Source organism: Nannobrachium achirus, assembly GCF_963921795.1.
Source record: "Nannobrachium achirus genome assembly, chromosome: 17".
NCBI lineage: Eukaryota > Metazoa > Chordata > Actinopteri > Myctophiformes > Myctophidae > Nannobrachium > Nannobrachium achirus.
The window spans coordinates 33,772,498-33,794,625 of record NC_137824.1 but is presented as its reverse complement, the minus strand read 5'-3'; the positions used below and the strand labels follow the sequence as shown (position 1 = coordinate 33,794,625).

General features: G+C 41.9%; 1 protein-coding gene across 1 annotated transcript in view; it reads right to left on the bottom strand.

Annotated features, from left to right (window-relative positions):
- tenm1 (teneurin transmembrane protein 1) overlaps nt 1-22,128 on the bottom strand; it is a gene marked incomplete at both ends in the record, with an annotated part of 491,087 nt that overhangs the window by 454,736 nt on the left and 14,223 nt on the right. The window contains one exon of the mRNA XM_080745426.1: nt 10,082-10,417. Coding sequence (XP_080601552.1) covers nt 10,082-10,417 — 336 coding nt within the window. The remainder of the gene's footprint in view (nt 1-10,081; nt 10,418-22,128) is intronic.

Here is a 22,128-nt window from a genome sequence, read left to right as displayed (position 1 = left end):
ATGCAGCAGGAGTTTCATTTCAATGGAACAAAGGTGATATTTAATCACCAGGTGTATTTCAGCAGACCCGACCATTAAAAGTTTGGCAAAATGAACATCGCAGGCAATTTAAAAAAGCCATTTCTACCCATCATCAGACTGGGAAGGGCTGAAAAACAAACACTATAACAGGCAAACCTCTCTAGCACAGGGGTCATCGCCCTGCTGGCTTGTGGTAGACATTTTTGTCAAAATTATATTTTTGCCACAGACCAGAAACACATAAAGACCTAGCACTGGATGACCATTACAGGTCTGTAACTGATAGTGTACAAATAGAACCATGGAACCATTTGTGACCGAACACAGCTGACGGCTAATCATTGAATTTGTTTTCATTTTCATTTTTTCATTTCATTTGAAAGCTGGGAATCATAGCTACAAAATGATATATTGGTTGTGGAGATTGACCCAACAGTTTTGAATGGCTTATAGAATGATGCCATGCTGAAATACTACTTCTGAGAAAATCAGCCCTTTAGATGAAAATGTAACCTGCAATGACCTGACTCTGCCACATGGGGAAGTAGAGAGCAATCTTCAATGCACAAAAGCTTTATTGGCATGAAACGAACTTTACATTGCCAAAGAGAGACCCCAAAATGCCCGTATTTAGCCTGTCAAAAAATAATTCCACAATACATCTCGGATCCAAATATTGCACATTTACTCCACTACATTTATTTGAAAACTTTAGTTACTAATTACTTTGCAGATACAAATTATAATATAAAATAGGCCTATACATAAACCACTTTAATTCACACAGTAACTGTGTGAATTGTTTCGAAACTAACAAATTGGCCTATTTCAAAACAATACTTGAGTTCTATTGTTTTATCTCCGTCACAATAACTGTGAATTGCCTCGACACATTGGCTATTCAAATTACACAGCTATGCTTTAAATAATAATTATGTGCAACAGTGGTGTGAATGCTTATAGACATACAGCTATGATACCGATTTAGCATGTATTTAACACGTTGCAGTCCGAAATAGAATGGGGGTTGGTAGATTAGCCGTGAAATTTCTATTATTGTATTGTGATCTGAGACATAATATTATGTTTATAAACATGACCCCGCAGCCCCTCCATCTTGAACAGCGCCGCTGTTTTTTCTTTTTTTTTCCCCCCCAGGCCAGTAACTCACCATGATTTTCTCGATCTCCGTTGGGATAGAATGGGGGTTTTGGCCGATCGTCGATGTCCCCGTGCGTTTCGCGTGCGCGATCCTTTCACGTAAATGTCCCCGCAAATAGTCCATGTGTGACTGAAGAACAGACCTGAAAAGTTTCGCTAGCATAGCCCCAAGCATGGCTGCAGGAGGAGCTCGAGTGTGTAGACAGTAAACGGATGGGTGGAAGGTGCCTTGGAGAAGGAGAGGCGCTGACGTCACCTCTGCTTCATGCACGGTCTGCATGAGCCATCAGTGCACGAGTGGTGACTAGGGAAGGTTAGACGATCGCCGATTTTCGGATCAAAAGCTTTTATTCCGGTTTTAAAGACAAAGTCCGGGAATGTGCGACGTGGCTGAGAGTCCCTGGGGGGATGTGCGATATAGTACGGTTTTAACATTAAGGGGCTCCCCTTGGCTTAGAAGGTGTTAACTGTAGCTATGCTAAGTGCTTTGTGTAACTTGGGTCTCAGTGTTTGTGTAACTTCGTGAAGGATCATCTGACTCTCAGAGTTAAGCAAGTAAAACATTTGAGAACCACTAGTACCAGTGGACTCATAATGTGTTGTGTTGTATATCGTCACTGTCGGGCAGAAACCTCGTATCTCCGAGTTTCAATTTGAACATTTTTTCGTAAAGCATAGCCCTGCTTCATCACACAAGACTGTCGCACAGGAGTAGTGAAAATAGCAGATCTACAAGCACAAAACACCTGCTATTTTCACTAGTTTAAATCATTTTTAAAATGATAAATACAAAACGAACGGTTTTGGACATCCAAGGTTTTTCACCCGACAACAACGATATGTGTCGTAGTAAATCAGTGTCATACATATTCTGAAGAAAAACTGGAGACTTGACATTCAGAAATTGGGTCTTATGATCAAAACTATAATGGTGTTTAAAAAAGAAAATCTAAAACTTTCCACAGACAAGACCAAGTCTTACCATGGACACAATTTTGTCCATGTACGGACAAACAGGTGCTCTAGCACAGGGGTCTTCAACGTTTTCAGGCCAAGGACCCCTTAGCTGAGAGGGAGATAAAGCAGGGACCCCCACTACTGTATAAAATTGTGTTGAAGATTTGTATCGACTTGTTTGACAGCACTGTCATCAGTCTATGTTGGATTTATGTTAATGTGTTTTTTCAGACCACTTAAATCGTTGATACTTAGTAAATTTGACCTTTCGCTATATGTACTTACTTATCTTTTTTTTTACCTCTACACCAAACTTATTTGCCAAAAATAGCAGATCTACAAGCTCTCAAAGCCTCACAGCTTGTAGATCAGCTATTTTTGGCAAAAGTTCTCCTCAGAATAGGGATGCTTTTGGTGGCCCCCCTGTAGTAACTCTGAGGACCCCCTAGGGGTCCCGGACCCCCTGTTGAAGACCCATGCTCTAGCACATTCATTCAGACAGGATACATTGAGAGACACTGTAAGATCTATCCATCTATGCATCTATCCATCCATCCATCCATCCATCCATCCATCCATCCATCCATCCATCCATCCGTCACATGAAACTAATGGAGACACTTGACTTCAATCAATCAGATTCAAGTGCTCACTCCAGCCAGAGAATAGATATTTGCATTTCAACACAAAAAGTGACTCGCTAGTAAGAGTTCTTAGCTTCTCCCCTGTTAAATGACTTCCAGATATTAGCCTTGCATGTGTGTGCAGTGCTGTGCACCTGAAAATAAAGACACTTTTTTTTAAAACCAGGACACTGGCACCAATTTCTTTTCTAACACTGAGGTTGAGGTTGACAATGAAAAGCTCTGCAGAAACAGGCAGGTAGTCAAAAAAAAAAAAGAAAAACAGTGAAGAGAAGAAAAAAAGAGAACGAAAATGGAACAATGACAAGACCAGGACACTCAATGCATGCGAGTGCAGGGGTCTGCTGTTGTTTTTCGATGCCAACAGCAAAACTGACAATAAGTGCTTATAGGCAGGAGTAAATCCACATCTGATTAGGCTAATGCAGGAGTGGTCAATTAATTACCATCTCATTACAGGACAATAGTACCATAACCCAGATAATACAGCTAATCTGGACAGGGGTATTTTATTATTGCACACTGCTGTAATTGAAGACTATATGACACTCCAATCCATCAGTACCTCTCCTCTGCTTTGCTCTCCTCTCCTGTTCACTGCCAACCCCACCTCCCTCTCCTATCAGTGTCAATGTCATTGACACTGGCTGTGAAGAATTGATTAATTTCTTTGCCATGCGTAGTGTGTGTGTGTGTGTGTGTGCGTGCGTGCGTGAGTGTGTGAGCATGAGTGTGTGTGTGTGCTGGTGTGTGTAAGTAAACTCTTTTCTTCTGTGTAGTCTCATCATGTGGGTCAGAAAAGCACTCCTGACTACCGTAAATCAAATCAAATCAATCTATCTATCTATCTATCTATCTATCTATCTATCTATCTATCTATCTATCTATCTATCTATCTATCTATCTATCTATCATTCAATCAATCAATCAAGCTATCTATCTATCTATCTAGTAAATAGGGTGGGATGATATGAAATTTTCATGTCACGATTATTGTGACCAAAGAAATAGTGATTTACGATATTGTGTCGCGATAATCAAAATATTCCCAACATACATCTTCCTGGGCGGAATATTTGCCAAAAAATTGCAGATCTACAAGCCGGTCTACGGGCTTGTAGATCAGCAATTCTTTGGCAAAGAGATTTGTTAGAGAGGGAAAAAAGTATATCTGAATATACTGTATCAAGCACGTTATTTAGTTATTTTAACAATTAAAGAGGGTTTAAATGGTATGGTATATGCAGCACGGCAAATAAAAGGTGAATTGATCCCAGTGCATGACAGAGGATAATTTCACAATAAATGTAAATCTTCAGGATACGATTATTGTGTGTTTTTTTTATCACGATAAACGATAATAACAAGTATCGTCCCATCCCTACTAGTAAATATACAAAAGCACACACAGTGGGAGATACAGACAGACTCTCTCTCTCTCTCTCACACACACACACACACACACACACACACACACACACACACACACACACACACACACACACACACACACACACACACACACACACACACACACACACACACACACACACACACACACACACACACACACACACACACACACACACAGAGAGAGAGAGAGAGAGAGAGAGAGACAGCGACTAAATTGACTTGTCAGCTTCAATCAGAGGCAGGAACAAAAGGATTCCTGCCAGTTTGAAGCTGACATCATTAATGGGTTTGGGAGGGCAGGTGCTCACAAGACAGAGGGAGAGCAAGGTCGGACTGACTTAAAATGCACTTTCATTTTGGCAGCAATGCAGGCTTTTTGATTCCAACCTTCGGTTGCCATCAGTCGCTTTGTGTTTTTTCTGTCTCTCTTTCTCTCTTTCTGTCTAGAATTCTTTCTTTCTTTCTTTCTTTCTTTCTTTCTTTCTTTCTTTCTTTCAGTGGCGTCAGTTCAGAAAAAGCTAAGGTATGGCAACATGACTGGTGTCTTGCACGCGCACGAAGCAGTCATGTTGCCATAACTTAGCAACAGGCATGATACATTTATTTTAAGAAGTACTTTCTATTTTCTCCCCCCGTTTCTACGGTTTCTTGGGCTGGAGCCTGGATATGTCAGCCTGCACAGTTGTTCAAGTGCAGCTAAACTTGGCATGTTAGTAAACGTGCCACAATTAACAATAATGAATTGCACCTGTGCAGCTGACCTGCGGAACCTGGGCTGGGAATATACCTTTCTGTCAAGATGGGGACTGGGGAGAATAAAAGTCTGGAGAATATAATTATAATACCTTGTTAAAGTGACCATTTTGTTAAATTTTGCATTTGTAGTTATTTTTTTTCATGGATTTATTTAAAAGTAACTTTTATTTTCCCTCCTGGACCCAAGGTATGGCAGCTGCATACCCCTGCCATACCCAATTCACGCCCCTGCTTTCTTTCTTTCTTCTTTTTTGTCTTCTTCTCTTTTTCTTGCCGAGCGGTACATATAGCTGGGAAACGGAGGAGCCCGCGAGACTTTGTGCTGATGGAGAGCAATGTGACATCCATAATGCATTTCCTATTAGGGGATGCTACGCATGGACACACACCTGGCCACATGTTGGAGAGAGACGGACAGCCAGAGCATCAGAATAAATGGTATAGGCTGCTGCTAGGAGAGAGAGAGAGAGAGAGAGGCAGAGAGAGAGAGAGAGAGAGAGAGAGAGAGAGAGAGAGAGAGAGAGACAGAGACAGAGACAGAGAGAGAGAGAGAGAGAGAGAGAGAGACAGAGACAGAGACAGAGACAGAGACAGAGACAGAGAGAGCGAGAGCGAGAGAGAGAGAGGAAGCTGTTGAAGGGTTGTGTGGAGAATGATGCAGAGCAGCGGTTTACATTTACTTAAGTACTGTACTTAAGTACAATTTTGAGGTATATTTGTACTTTACTTGGGTATTTCCTATATTTCTACTCCACTACATCTTGGAGGCAAATATTGTTCTTTTTCTTCACAACATTTATCTGACAACTTTAGTTAATGTGTAGATTTGGATTTTTATTACAAAACCGGCACTAACCACTTCAGCCCTATATATGCGTTTTGGCCATTTGAAAATAGCCGATCTACAAGCTCACAATGTGTCGCATCGCGACGCATTGTGAGCTTGTAGATCTGCTATTTTCAAACGATCTGTCTACATTTGAAAACTTGAAATGGGACTTTTACTTTTGGTACTTCAAGTCCATGTTGACGCCAATACTGTCGTACTTTTACTCAAGTAGATTTTGAATCCAGGACTTCTAACTTGAAACAGAGTATTTAATTTCTACATTGCAGTACTGATACTCTAGTCTAGAGAGAGAGCGAGGGAGCGGAAGGAAGGAGGGGTCGTGTGGAGAGAACGATGCAGAGGCGACATTATGAAAGAGGAGATGAGGCACGCAGGAAAACGACGCAGCGACCGACCGCGCTGAGAAACGGCACGGCGGCCGCGAGCAGTCTAGACGTCCCAGCGCCGTCACCTGTCACTCATCACCCGTCTCGTTCCTGCCCGCGTCGCGCGTGGAGTCCACCCTCCCCTCCTCCTTCTCCTCCTCCTCCTCACCAGACACAGCTGAGTCCCTCGGGGTGATGGTAATAATACTAACATGGAGTCCACACACTCTCACTGCCGTCACTGACTGATTACTGTGTAAACGCTGAGAGCACTCTCACTGCTTGTTACTCTCACTCTCTCTTTCTCTCTCTCTCTCCTCCAGTGCAGTGTTGATTTCGTCGACCATTACTATGACGAAAAATGTTTGTCGACTGCGTTTTTTTCACTGACGAAAATGTAATAAAAAACTAAGCTGTGATGACTAAAACATTAGGGAGGGACTACTGGAGAAGAGAGTCATTTTATGTAGCTCACTAGCTTGTAGATCTGCTATTTTCAGCCCACAACCAAGCGTAAAATCAGTCATTACGATGCCATCAAGGCCTGCCAAAATACATTTGAGTTGACTAAATCAACTGTTGATTTAGTCGCCTAAAATTAGACTAAAACTAATACTTTTCAGGTGACAAAATTATGACTAAAACTAAATTACATTTTGAGCAAAAGACTAAAACTATATCAAAATTTGCTGTCAAAAACAACACTGCTCCAGTGTGATAGTGGTGGTTCTGCATGGGGCAGACATGCAGAGCGATGCAAAAGGCATATCCAATCCCCCTCTCATTAAAACAGCGCCCTGGCAGCCTCCCAACGTAAACAAGACGTCCCATGTCCCCTCCGCCGCCATCCATTCCTTCCTCCCTCTCTCTCTCTCTCTCTCTCTCTTTCTGTCCCTCATCCCTCTCCTCTGCAACGTCTGACTCCATCTTTGTCTCCAGCTCAATCGCTGCTTGCTTCTCCTTCACCTGTTTTACCCCTGTCGCTTGTTCTCTTATTCTCATTCTAATTATGCAGTTACATTACCATTCCTCTTTTCTCATTACCATTTCCCCCGTTCGCCCGCCGCCGTTCCCTTACTCTCCCACTTGTAAATCTCTCTCTCTTCCTCTATATCTCTCTCTCTCTCTGTCTCTTTCTTTCTCTCTCTCTCTCTGCCGTTCCTCTGCCGGTGAGAGCGTTGCACCTTTTTTTCTTTTTTGAGGCCCGTAAACAGACAGCGCCCTTGGGGAAGCAGGGCTGGAGGGCTCCGTCTTTGTTATTGTGTGCCTCTAACTAACTCTCCATCTGCAGGGAGCCCGGCCAAGCCCAGCGGGGCAAGACGGAACGGCTGGCGTCCCCCCAAGACTTCCCAGGCTCTTCTTCCCACAGTCGTCCCCTTCATCTCTCTCTCTCTCTCTCTCTCTCGCTCCGTCCGCCCCCCCTCCCCCCACTCTCTCTCTCTTTCTGGCTCGCCACTCCTCCGAGCCCAAGGTCTTCCTGTTATGGCGGCAGCACTATTTGCCGCCCCCCGCCCCTCCCCCTCCCTCCACCCACCCAGCCCGTCAGGCTTGGGTGGCCTCGAAATTCAATGACATGTAAACCGTTTTCAAAAATATGTTTTTTCTTTTTTAAGCGCTGCTCGGTTATTTTGATTAATTGAAAAAGTAATAGATAGGATAATCAATACGAAAATAATCCACAGTTGCAGCGACGACCACCTTTTGACCATTCCTGCAAGTTCCACCTGGCCTCAACAGTCCAGTTTGGATAGCGGTGTACTGTGTGCGCAGAAAAACACTTTACCGCAGTGTACATAATATGTCATGGCCTTTAAATAAGAAACAAGATGAGCTCTAATAATGGCTTGGCTTCAAGTGAATCTCATTCATGTGCTTCATGAACACTAGACCAGTGGTTCTCAAATCTATTCATGTCAAGGACCCACCAAATCTTTTTTTTTTTACATTAGCCTAACCGCACAGCGACCTAGTAGCTCCCGCTGTAAAAATGTAGGCGCTATGTAGCTTCGGGAGCGTTTGCTCATTGGGAAGATGCATTTGCGACATCGCTTGCCAATTTAGCTCCTCGTTCGCGCAGCAACGTCGCAAATGAATCTTCCCAATGAGCAAACGCTCCAGACGCTACATAGCGCCTACATTTTTACAGAGGGAGAGAAGGCATTGTTATGTCGCTGTGCTGTCTGGGTAAACATCTGAACCACTTTCTGGGTGGAAGCGGTTTAGTGTAAAGGTGGGGGGAGCAGACCAAGTACAGAACCAAATGTGAACATTCCCACGTATTGACAGTTTAAGTGGTTAAATATCTGAAACTATAGCCTACGCCTACGGTAGAAAAGATTATGTGTAAACAAAAGAAACAAACTAAATCATGAATTTACACCACACAACACTGATGACGGTTCTGCTGTCAAACGAGTCTACGAAGCTATCTATGAAAGTTTAATCTGCAACACATTGTATAGAATATGTAAATGTAAGGGTCTCTGCTTCATCTCTCTCTCAGCCAAGGGCTTCTTGGCCTGTAAAACTTTGACTGCTTGGCTCTGCAGGAGGCTGGCAGAAGAATGCAGGCCTTGGGCATGACTGCACCAAACGCTTTCTAGCCAAGTCTAGTTAGTGGTTAGAGCACACATATTATTATTACTATTCCATAAAGGAGTCGACACGATTGAAAACATTTTGTAGAAGTGTTGCTCCAGCTTAATTTCTCTTTAATTTAATTGTAGTGATATATTGTCGTCTGCGATTGTATTTGTCATAATACAGTATATTGTAAACGTACAATATGGCTTCAATACAAAATGTCCCTCAGCCTTCCGGTAGTGTTCCAATCCAATTCCAATCCCCTTCCCCTTCCGTCTCTGATAGGCTCTCCACAGCTGGACAACCCCGGGTTCACCTCCACACGCACACGCACACGCACACGCACACGCACACACACACACACACACACACACACCTCGTCTTCTCAATAATCGATAGCCCACTTTCAGTACTTAAGCCACTTGAAGGAGCCTTCAAAGACAGGAGAGCTGAGCCGTATAGCGGCAGCAGCAGCACACGTGAACGCATCATAAGAGAGCTGAAGGAAATGGGAATATGAAGGGGGAAGGCTCATATTAGCTCAAGAACCCCTCCCTTCCACTCGGGCACCGGGCCCAAGGGCTGCTATTTAAAACCTCTAAAAGGAGAAATACTGTTATACGTTGTGTTTAGCTTCATGTTCCCCGGGTTGGGCAACCTCTGCAGAATATGATAGTGTGAGCATTCGGCGTGCGATAGTTGGAGAACAACTAGAGCATGCCTTCAGGGGTACTTGAGGGACAAAACAGACTGCATACACAACGGAGCGCTCTCCCATCCGCTAAGCCAGTGGTTCTCAATCTTTCCAGGCCGCGACCCCCCCAAAATAATCTTACTGGAAATGGGGACCCCCCCCCACCCCCCCACCCTGAATGTAGGAGTTGAGGCATTACATTTTGTTTGACTCGGTTCGACAGATCAATGTTGTGAAAATGTACAGTTGTGAGCTTGTAGATCGGCTATTTTCACAATGTTTGCCTCTTTCTTATATTATTTGCAACACTTAGACCTGTTTTTATAGCAGAGTTTGTTGAATTATTTTGATGCAGTATGTTTTTTTTTTCTTTAAGAAGAGGTCTGAAAAATCATACAATTGTCAGTTCACTGTCATCTGGGGACCCCCAAAAAATCATGTGGGGGACCCCCAAGAAATCAGGGGGCCTGGCCCACAGGTTGAGAACCACTGCGCTAAGCTAGCTAGCACTACACCACGACTTTTGGCCTCTCTGTGTTTTCACCACAGACGGGATGGTCAGCGTACGCAGGCAGTCACAGAGCTCCAGGCAGACGTATATACCACACGGCAACGTATACAGAACTATAGCACTCACCGCTGTCCGGCTCGGACTTCCTGTCGTGCTCCGTGTCGGTGAGGGAGAGCGCCGAGTTGGCGCGGCTCGACAGACAGGAGCTCTGCTCCGACTTGAGGCCACGCATCCACATGTGCTGCAGGCCGTGGGCCGGGGAGGGGTCCGCCTCGGGCTCCGTGTCCACGTCAGAGCCCACTCCCAGGGGGTAGCCGCCGCGGACCCCGGGCGCGTGGGCCGCCGGGACAGAGCACAACGCCTCCTCTGCCTCGTCCTGAGGCAGCTGCTGCTGCTGCTGCTGTGGAGGGTGAAGGTGGTAGTCTGGACTCCTCATCTGAGCCACCTTACAGAAGTCTAAGTCTGGAGAGGTGTATGAGAGAGAGAGAGAGACAGAGGGGCAGACAGAGAGAGAGAGAGAGAGAGAGAGGGGGGGAGGTGAGAAAGAGAGAGAGAGAGAGAGAGGGGGGGGTGAGAGAGAGAGAGAGAGAGAGAGAGAGAGAGAGGCAGGAGGGAGAGAAAGGGGGGTTGAATATGTGAAGCCACAAGATCCAGCATTCTGTACTTCCTAAAACATCGCCTGGGTCTATGTTTGTCTCTGTAAGATTTATGACTTTTCCATACGAGGAAAATATATATTTGATGTATATTTCACAAGTATGTTTAAAAAAAAAGAAGTCTAGAAGGCCAAGGTATGTATTCATGTAGGCCTATATGTATAACTTGTATTTACTGTTTACGTACTGTATTATGTGGTGTTTTATCGCCGTGCATGTCCTTTGCTGTGCTAGTGCTTTTTCACAGCAGCCTTATTGACAGCCTTATTGACTTATATTTTACCAAACCTGCTTGCAGGGGGGTTTTAATCACACTATAATAACACTAAAATAACAAGTAATGAGTTACTTTTCTCAGAAGGTAATCTTGTAACGTAACAGAATAATTTTGAATGGCAATAATCCTGCACGTAACCAGTTACTTTAAAAAGTGGTCTGCAGTAGCAAAATACTTCTTGAACACACACACACACAAGAGATATGAAGTGTGCGCTATAGGGTGTGCCAAATGTAGTTCTAAGAGCGGCCATTTCTTGGGTCAACACAGCCTTACACAGGTGTTCTGATTAGACTATAGCATTAGTTCTATGCAATCAAACAATTGAAACACCTGTGTTTTGACCCAAGAAATGGCCGCTAAGGACTACAATTGCGTCACCGCTGGCACACACTATAAACTCAAGCATTTTTCTGATTATCGCCTACTTCTAATCCTTAATTAATTGAATTAATAGTTGTTAATTTTTTACTTGGAAGTGGCAGCTGGTATGCAATAAAATGTCAAATTGGAGTCATTACTCCAAGATTGGCACTCAACATGTTCAGCAGGTGATGTACAACTAACCCACCATTAGTAGAACTTTGCTACTACCTTGAGGCCATTCACGTTTGCCTCAATCCAATATACCTTCTCAACGGCAGCCATATTGGCATAAATAGCTGTGTAGTATAATTCCTTCACAGGTGTTACCAATGATACCAATTAACACGTTGTTCCAGTCAGATCAGTCAGCCTGCTGCTTTTGTACACGTTGTCTCACTGGAAAGACTTCTGCTACGTTAAATGGAACACAACCTTAATTAGCATCATTGGTAACACCTGTGAAGGAAGTACACAACTATTTATGTAAATATGGCAGTAATAGGAAAAAGGTCTATTATTCCTTTGTATTTCCTCCAACTTGCGCGTGTGATGTTATCATGAGGTAGGCACCAAAAGGGTCTATTTCAGGCTAAACACAGGTGTTGGCAAAGATTCTAATTAAGGTTCTGTTCCATTTAGTGTAAAATAGTCTTTCCAGTGAGCCAACATGCACAATGCAGCAGCACCCTGAATATGACCTGAATGGAAAGGCACCGTAATTGGTATAATAGGCAACATCTGTGTTTACCCTACCATTTCATGTCAAAATGGCTGCCATGAAAAAGGTCCATTCTTACAGTGAATGTGATAAGGGCAGGCATTGGGGCGAAACATGAAAATCTTTGAGGTTTTCCGTGAAAGAGACAGGCTTTCATTTTCGCTGCCATTTATTATAATTTCTCTCCATTTTGTTTTTCTACGGAACGTTTTCTGAATCGAAATGCCAACCTGGATTTTCCTCTTATCACAGGTCTGAGACACATCCCGTTCGAATGCATCTCGCGTGTTATTGAGTCAGAGATCTATTGAACCGCTGCTCAAACAGAGAGCTGATCTCATCTGTATTCTCCTTGGCGGGGCGAAAAGATCAGATAAAGATCAAACCTTATTAATATTGACTCAGACTGAAGGAATAATTGAGACTCTTCTATGCTTTCAGGTATTAGAGCGCCCTCCCAAAGCCAGGCACAGAGCTACTATCAAACTGTTATCTGAGAACGTCAGATAGACTGTGTAGCTACTTCGGTTACAGTATAATTCAATTCAACACAATACAGGTCTGCTTCTTTCCTTAGGGGAAGTTGAGTAAATTTTCTCACCAATGTTAATTGTTTAGAATTGGGTTATGCGAAATGGAAGTTTGGAAAGTGAAGGAAGAAAAATAGAATTAGAAAATAGAGGTCCGCGGCGCGGCCTGCCAGCTGGGAAGGCACTGGGAGTGTCGACGGCGGTTTCTCAAGCGGCGGGTCGAGGGCCCCCGGATGGGAACATGCCAGCAGAGGATTTCTGCAAAAAACGCTCCCTTATCATTGAAATGCATCGGCAGAACGCAGATTCCACTCTCATAGGTATTTTGGTGTGAGGGCACCCTTACAAGTGAAAGTCTGGAATTCAAAATGTACTTGAGTAAAAGGACAAAAGTATTTTCATCAAAATGTACTTAAAGTAACGAAAATAAAAGTACTAAATGTTTGAAAATAGCAGATCTACAAGCTCACAACTCGTTGCGATGTGCAATTTTCAAATAGTGATTTTCAAATAGCCTCTGTATACAATAGGGCTAAAGTTGTTAATGTATGTTTTATAATATTATAATTTGTATCTGCAAAGTAACTAGTCACTAAAGTTTTCAAATAATTATATTGGAGTAAAAGTATAATATTTGGATCTGAGATGTAATGGGGTAGAAGTAAAAGCATTGTACTCAAGTAAAGTACAAATAACTCAAAATTGTACTTAAAGGAGTAGTTCACCACTTTTCAACCTGTCTTCATATAATAGGTCCTCACTAATGTTCATGATAAAATATCACATTTTTTTTCTACTCAGTCCAAGTCTCCTAGGAGAGCTGTGGGAAGTTCAGAATCCATCGTCTTGTGACGATTTTCCCAAAAAATAATTTAATCACTATTTTTGAAAAAAATATTTAGATTTTTATTATCGCGAGAACAATGGCTTCCACTTTAAAATTGCAACTTTTCAGGAATAGAAAGCCTGCAGTTTCTATAAGCTGGATTGGCGATGGGTTTCTGACCTGCCCACAGCCCTCCTCTGAGGAAAAAAAAAGAAAAAGAAAAAGAAAAAAAGCTATTTTTGAGTGAGGACCAATTATATGAACATAGGTTGAAAAGTGGTGGAGTGCCCCTTTAAGTACAGTACTTAGGTAAATGTACTCAGGTACTTTACACCACTGAAAGTCATTATATTTGTGTTATTTGGAATATCGAGTGCTGTGGCCCGGTGTCAGTCGACATTTGGGTCACGCGGCGCTGAAAGCGGCTGAGAGCCACCGCAGTGCTCAATACGAAACAGTGACAAGTGAAGGAGAAAAGGATGAACACTGCTCAAAGATATCACACGTGCAGGCTCGGTGGACATTTTAAAGAGGTGGTTGAAACCTTATCTCTGCACTTAGCCTTCAATTAATAAGGGAATGCATACGTACGCACTCTGTCTCTCACACACACACACACACACACACACACACACACACACACACACACACACACACACACACACACACACACACACACACACACACACACACACACACACACACACACACACACACACACACACACACGTGCACACACTCACACGCACGCACGCACACACTTTTTTTGCCTTGCCTTCTCCAGATAGTATTGTCAATGCTATTGTGCATTTGAGTAACGGAAAACGAAAACCGGAAATGGAATCCATGCCTCAGCCTTTGTTATCGCCCTCTCTCTGCTCATTAATTTTTATCACCGGTGGGGATAGGTTTCATCAGTGCTTCTGGTTCTGGTCAGACTGCATTAAATACATGCGTTTCCCTGTCGGATGGTTTGCTAATATCACAATTATTCACTAAAAAATGTTACAGCACATTTTTATTCATTGTCGGTTTGCTTAGCTTACAAAGATGTGTTATTCACAAAGATGTGTTATTTCAGGGGTTATTTCAGGGAACTTCAACGTTTTCAGGCCAAGAACCCCTTAGTTGAGAGAAAGATGAAGCAGGGACCCCCACAACCTTTTCATAGATTCCATATAGTTTCATCGTTTGACAGCACAATCGTCAGTGTATTTTGGATTCATGTCAATTTGTGTTTTCAGATATTTAACCACTTGAAACGTCAATACTTAATAAACTTGACCTTTCACTCTGTACTTAGTCTGCTCTTTTTCCCCTCTACACCAAAGCTCTTTGCCAAGAATAGCAGATCTACAAGCTACAACGCCTCGCAGTTGGCTAAAGTTCTCAGAATATGGACACTAAGGGCGGCCGAGCTTCTAGTTGTTCTAATGTTCAATATATTAACATACATATTTACATACATATTCTGTACATTTTGAAAATGTTCAATAAATATATTGTTTAATAAAAGAAATGCACTGCACTGATTTTTATTTTCAATTATTTTACTACTTACTATTTATATTGTGCTTTTTGCTGTATGTCCTGAATAGGTGTTTTCCATTAATTATTTGTACTGAATCCAAACGTCCTTTAATACGGTATGTCATTTTTCAGACAGCATGAACAATAAAACATACATTCAACATGGAAGTGACAAAGGGAAAGGGGAAAAAAGATACAAGAGGAGGGGACAGATGACACTCTTACACAAATAAAACAAATATTTAGTCCTCAGATTATAGGCAATTTCTTTTAGACATATTCCTTAAATAATATCCAACCGGAGTCTTTTTTTTTTTGTCGCCAGTGTCAAGATTTTGATCTCCTATTATGTCCTCTGGTGTAAATCCAGGGATCACACATTATCGTATAACTCATAACTTCTTCCAAAGCCCGAAGAACTCTGTCCTTCCGTTCTTTTATAACTTGTGTCCTTAGCCTGATGTTTTGTGCAAAGCACATTAAATTGCCTTATTGTTGAAATGTGCTATACAAATACATTTGCCTTTGCAATTACTGTATGTATACTGTTCTATGCTTTTCATAAAAACCCCAAGGAGGCTGAAGTATTATATAAGAAACGTAAATGTGATGAAAAGTTTTTTAATTTTATTCTTGTCAACGGTTTGTTGGTGCTCGTGGTAGAATGTGCTGAGTTTGCCTGCAAGCCAAGGTCACTCTGCTGTATTTTAAAGGGGGTCGTATAGGGATATATACTGTATAAAGAGCTTAATTATCCCAAGGTAGACCTCAACTCCTGGAGTAATGCGTGTGTGTGTGTGTGTGTGTGTGTGTGTGTGTGTGTGTGTGCGTGTGTGTGTGCGTGTGTGTGCGCGTGCGTGCGTGCACTTATGTGCGTGTGTATAAAGAGCTTATTTATCCAGAGGTATAGTAATAAAGTTAGAGTAATGTTTGTGCATGTTTGCGAGTTTGTGTGTGCTTGTGAGTGTGTGTGTGTGTAATGTGTGTGCATGTGTGCGTGCGTGTGTGAGTGCGTGCATACAGTAGTAATGTAAAATTCACACCTATCATTACGAATAAGAAGTACAACGTTGTTTGTTAATGGCACTTCTCTTAAAGGTGATACACCATGCATTTAAAAAGCATTTATATCATATTGTTTATGTCCCAAAAATGTTTTTCAAAAGGTTTGAGGCTAAATTACCACTCCTGAATAGAGAGCCTCTCTCATTTTTGAATGGCTCTCAGAGCATTTCAGCTGCAGTACCACCTTTGGCCTGAACTGAGCAAATATGAGTGGCGCCAAACATTTATTTTCTAGAAGAACACAGAAATAGCTACAGAGACAGCAGAAAGCTCTGAATCCACAAGCCTATGGGCACATTGAACCATATCATTGCTCCCTATCACAAAGTGACTCATTGATATAATATATATTTATCCATTGGTTTCCAACGTCCCATAGTGCATTGCGCAGACGTTGTACCGAGCTTACGGCGCCGCAGCCGAGTGTGATTTACAAGCTCACAACGGGCTGCATCTGCGACGCGACGTGGGCTCGTATGTCTGCTGTTAAACCGGAAGTGTGGTCCAAATAATCTCCAGTAAACTCCAGTGGAAACAGGTGGATAGAAAAAGTGATTTGGGGTTTCATGACTCTTTCAGCCTAGTCACACCAATGATTCATAACGCAACAAAACAATTGCAGAACATTGCAGACCATTACAATGGTCTGAATTACCCTGTTGAAGGTCATCGTGTCACAATTGATTTTACGTAATCACAATCATATACATAAGTAATTAGTAGTTGTTAGTGTCTTGTTGGTTTTCACAATGGAACTTGATTAAAGTGATAATGAAAGACATACTGTAATAACTTTTTTTGCTAATGGATATAGTTTAACCTGCAATAATACGTAATAATTTTTTGAGTTAAAGGAATAATTCACTCACCCCATGGAGACTTCATGGATATTATTATTATTATATAAAAATAAAGTTGTATTTGTCGCATAATCTTTGTGTCTCCATAGGGAACCACTGCTGGTCATCAAAGTATTGGCTTAGGGATGCGACAAAAACATAAAATATACATGAATTCAAGTCTCCATGGTGTGAGTAATCGATAAAAGGGAAAAATCTTTTTTTTTAATCCTGAACTATCCATTAACTCTCCTACTGCCAGATTATTTATTTATTTATTGGGTCTGGTGCCATCAAAAAGCGGCTTACCTTTGCGACGTTATAGCAGATAGACAGACATTTATTTATTTATTTATTTTTATTTTTTTTTATTGTGCAATAGTGCACTTTGGTCTGCCAGGCAGCAGAGGGCGGCGTCATGCGAGAATGAATGTGAATTTGCCTGTTATGTGTTGAAGAAGAAGAAGACCAGTCACTGGCCACAGAGCCTTACAGCCAGAGGAAATCAACAAGGAAGTGAATTGTTCTCCGTTGATCTAACGCATAATGGATTTTTTACACCATCACCGCGGAAAATGTGTTTACAGTAGACGGCCGCGCGACCCCTCATCAGCTTACAGTCATCAGACGAACGAACCGAACAAGCGCCGTATTGGCATCGAGGTTCTGTAAAAAATGGGGCGAACGTTAACGTTCAAAGCGTGGGGAGAGTTAATGTATGTGTAGTGGTTAAGAATTTAAGAAGTATAAATCAGAGATATAAAATCCAGGGAATATACATGAATTCAAGTCTCCATGGTGTGAGTAATCGATAAAAGGAAAATATGTTTTTCTTTTTAATCATCAACTATCCATTAATGTATGTGTAGTGTTATAAGAATTTAAGAAGTATAAAGTATCTAAAAAAAAAAACTCTTGTACAGAACGTGTGTAATGTACTTCTAACATGTGTGTTTAGCCTAGACTGTGAATCCTGCGTTAGGCCGGTGTTTGAATGGAAGCCACAGTCCTGCTGACCGGCCCATTGACCGGTGTTCTGTCCTGCTGTGCCTGGTTGATGGGGTCCCGACCTATCCGCGCTCACACACTGTTCAACCTGGAATCACACCAACTGACACAGGACTGGCCACCGCCGGCACAAACCTTTGACTGAAATGGGCTGAAAAAGCGCAATTAACGACCACTCTGTGGAATTCCGAGTGTTCATTTAACTCAGTGGTTCTCAACCTTTTCAGGCCACGACCCCCAAAAGAATCTTATTTTAACTGGGGACCCCCACCCTGACAAGCACTTGGAAATGTAGGTATTATATTTAATGTGACTCGGTTCCACAGATAAATATTGTGAAAATAGCAGATCTATACATGCTCACAACGCCTCGCAACGCGAGGCGTCGTGAGCATGTAGATCGGCTATTTTCACAATATTTGCCTCTTGCTTACATATTATTTGCTAGTTTGGCCAGTTTGGTCTTGAAGTCCTTAAATTGTCACTTTAGAAATGTGCAGGTACCATGTATACACTTATATACTGTATGTTTGTTTGTTTGTTTACCATTGAGTGAAGGAAAAAAAATTACACAATCATCTGGGGATCCCACAAAATAATTTGGGGACCCCCTCTGGGGGTCACGACCCACAGGTTGAGAACCACTGATTTAACTGGGTGCAAACTGAGCCACATGGACCAGACCAGAGGTTGTAAAAAGTACTAATGTGTCTTACTTGAGTAAAAGTATCAATACTGCAATATAGAAATACTATGTTACGAGTAAAAGTCTGGATATCGCACAGTGCTTGAGTAAAAGTACAAAAGTGTTGGAATCAAAATACTTAAAGTACCAAAAGTTGAAAGAACTAAAATGTTTGAAGATCTACTAGCTCACAACATACCATGAGCTTGTAGATCAGCTATTTTCAAATAGCCAACGTAAAATAGGGCTGAAGTGGTTAATGTATGTTTTATAATATAATCGTTTAATCTGAAAGTACTAGTTGCTCAAGTTTTCAAATGACTGTAGTGGAGTAAAAGTACAATATGTTTCTCTGAGATGTAGTGGAGTAGACGTAAAAGTATTGGAAAATAGAAATGGAAAATACTCCAGTAAAGTAAAAGTACTTGGTTACTTTACACAGTGATACACTGTTTGCAGCTAAACAAACAAAGCAATGCACACTCCAAGTGTTTACTGGTTGGACGGTTCTCAACACAGACAGACAGATTTAAGGAATTTATAGATAAATAAACTGCTTGTATTTCATAACACACACACACATATACGTGAGTGGTGAACTCAATTAAAACTCTGCTCACCAAATAGTCAAGTCTGAAACTCATATAGCGTCCAGTGACTAATTTAAATAACACAGGAAAATACTACTTTCAATAACAAACAATCCGTGAATTAATTAATTCTGTGAATAATTCATTCATTATGCTTAACATATTATGGAGATCACTGACCCGAGTTCATAGTTTACCCACCGTTTTAATTTCATATTAACGAGTGCCTACTGTATGTAACACGATTCATTAAAACCGAGGAGTATAATTGGACTAACTTTTTCAAGTGGTGCAAATCACATTTCCCAATGTTATTTAACTTAATTCAAAGAGCCGAGCTGCAAACAGAATTTAATCTGCAATTTGTTTTCAGAAGTCGCAAGCATCATTATGAAGAAATACATCTCAAGTGGAATAGAAAGCCATTTTAATCACCACCGTGTCCTCTGCAACAACAAATGACCTGACATGTTAGCATGTTTTCCACAGCGCGAGTCGCTCGGAAACAATTAATATTAATACAACAATTGCTGACACAAATACACAGTCAAATCCTCAGTTTTAAAGCTGCAAGCCAGAATTTAGTTATTTAGAACCGAGTTATACAAAATGTAATGCCTCAACTCTTAGTACTCGTCAGGTGGGGGGGGGGTGATTATTTTGGGGGTCACGGCCTCAAACGACTGTGCTAATACACTATAACTGGTTAGAGGTGGCATCCCTATTCTTCCTTTGAGACATTTAGGGCCATAGTTTGCACGTCCCCCCACCCAGCCTTGTCTAGCCGGTCTGCTCACATTGACAACTTGTATAAGGAAATGAAATGCGCTGCCGCGGGGAACAAGGAAAACCAAAGTGATAAATCATAGCGATTTTGACTATTACAATGAATAAGCATATCGTCACTGTCGGGCAGAAACCTCGTATCTCCAAGTTTCAAATTTGTACTTTTTTCACCAAGCAAAGCCCTGCTTCATCATACAAGGCTGTCGCACAAATGTAGTGAAAATGTATTTTCACTAGTTTAGTAAATTTTTAAAATGATAAATCCAAAACGAACGGTCTTGGATATACAAGGTTTCCACCCGACAACGACATTAACACTTCCCCAGCCGGCCCAGAATGGCTTGTTGTGGACTAGCCGGAAATTTCTATCATTGTATTATGATCTGAGACATAATATTATGATTACAAACATCAACAACAACGCCTGCCTTCTAGGATGGCTGCATTATTTTTTTCTCCTCCGTCAATCCCCCCAGTTAAAACTCACCAGAAGTAGCTCGTTCTGCATTCGCATATAGTGGGGATTTTGGCCGAGTCGTCTTCTCCCCGTGCGTTTCGCGTGCGCGATCCGTGTGCATCAATGTGGGCGCATGTGATCATCTCCATAATAAGAATCCACGGAAGAATTTTCATTAGCCTAGCCACTAGGACAACGGCTATGCTAGCACTAACGTCCACACTGTAAGTCAATGGCTCGAAGGCTAATCTACCCCCGAAGCGATCAAAAGCACTTCTGGTGCATGCGCAGAGAAGAATCATGCTATTGGTTAGACCGGTGGTGAGACAGAGAAAGGCTAGCGATCGTTTTTTTCCGATCATTACCACTTATTTAATTTTTAATGACCTAGTACGGAAAAAGACGGTTTGTTTTTTTCGGCTAATTCTAGTACAGATGATGTACGGTATATTCCGGTTTTAATATTAAGTGGCTCCCCGTGGCTTGCAAAGTGTTAAACAAACCAGTTCACATGTGCGATATTGATGTAAAACAAGACATCCGAGCGGCTACAAATATTTTATTTTTAGCGCAGAATTACAAACACTATCCACGAGTTTCCAGCGTCCCATCGTGCAATGCACAGCAGGTGGGCGGCAGTTCCGGTGTCGCAGCTGAGTGAGATCTACAAGCTCACAACGGTCGCATCTGCTACGTGACGTGAGCTTGCATGTCAGCTGATTTCTACATGCTTACCGGATGTGTCCCACACATAATTCAACAGTAAATTCACACAGAAACAGGTTGATACCTAACCCTAAACCTTAACCCTAACAGAAATGATGCCAAAACCTAACCTCAAAACCACGCCCACCAGGGAGAAACACCTGGGAAGATGGAGTCCAATATCACCCCTGGTGAAGCGTGGGTTTTCCTTCTTCAATGAGCAGCGGATGTTTGATCGCCCTCGCGGGAGACCTGGGTTTGAATCCTGGGTAGGACATGAAACTATAGGGACTGCAGTTTAAACATTGAGGATTTGACTGTGTAGCCTGTCTGGGTTGTTCGTCTCTCCAGAGACAGGTGTTGTCCCCGTAGGCATCTGCAAAGAGATGTCCTTTGCACTGTTTGTTTGGTCTAAAAGCGGTTTGTTGTTCCCTTCCCACAATGCAGCACCCTTCACAGCAACAGAACATATCACTACTTCATCCACTCCAAGGTTATCATAGAGTGGAATCTTTTCACTCATTTTTATTTTGTTTTGACTTTCTGTTTTCAATTTCAGTTTAGTTTTAATTCGTTTTTTAAAGTGTGTTTGCTATTTTCTTTCCCGTCTTTTTTAAAGGCTTAGTTTTTGTTTATTATGGGGTAGCAGGTGCGACATTCAAAAAGCTCTGAAAAGTAGTATATAATTTTTTTCACTGCCTTATCGACAGGTTGCAACATTAGGCTGGTTTACACATAAGCGATGGTTACCGGGAGCGTTTCGCTGTTACTATGTGTCATCTTTTCAACACCCAAACCTAACCCTTACCCTAACCTCTGTGGGGTGAGTCACTAACCCTCCTGACGCTCCGTTGTCGAAATGATGACACGTAGTAGTAGCGAGATTTCACCATGGTGACCTCAACCTCTACACCAGGCTCAATGCTGATGGAGGTGAAAAATAGTATAAATACCAGCTCAATTCGGCGCATTGCGACTTGTTGTGAGCTTACATTGGCTATTTTCACTATTTTGGAAGAGCTAAAAAATAATAATTGAAAGGTAAGATTTCATATTGAAATGATCCACTAGATCATAGATATATTGCCCAAATATATGATACATAGTTTGTGAGTAACACATACTTATATGAGTT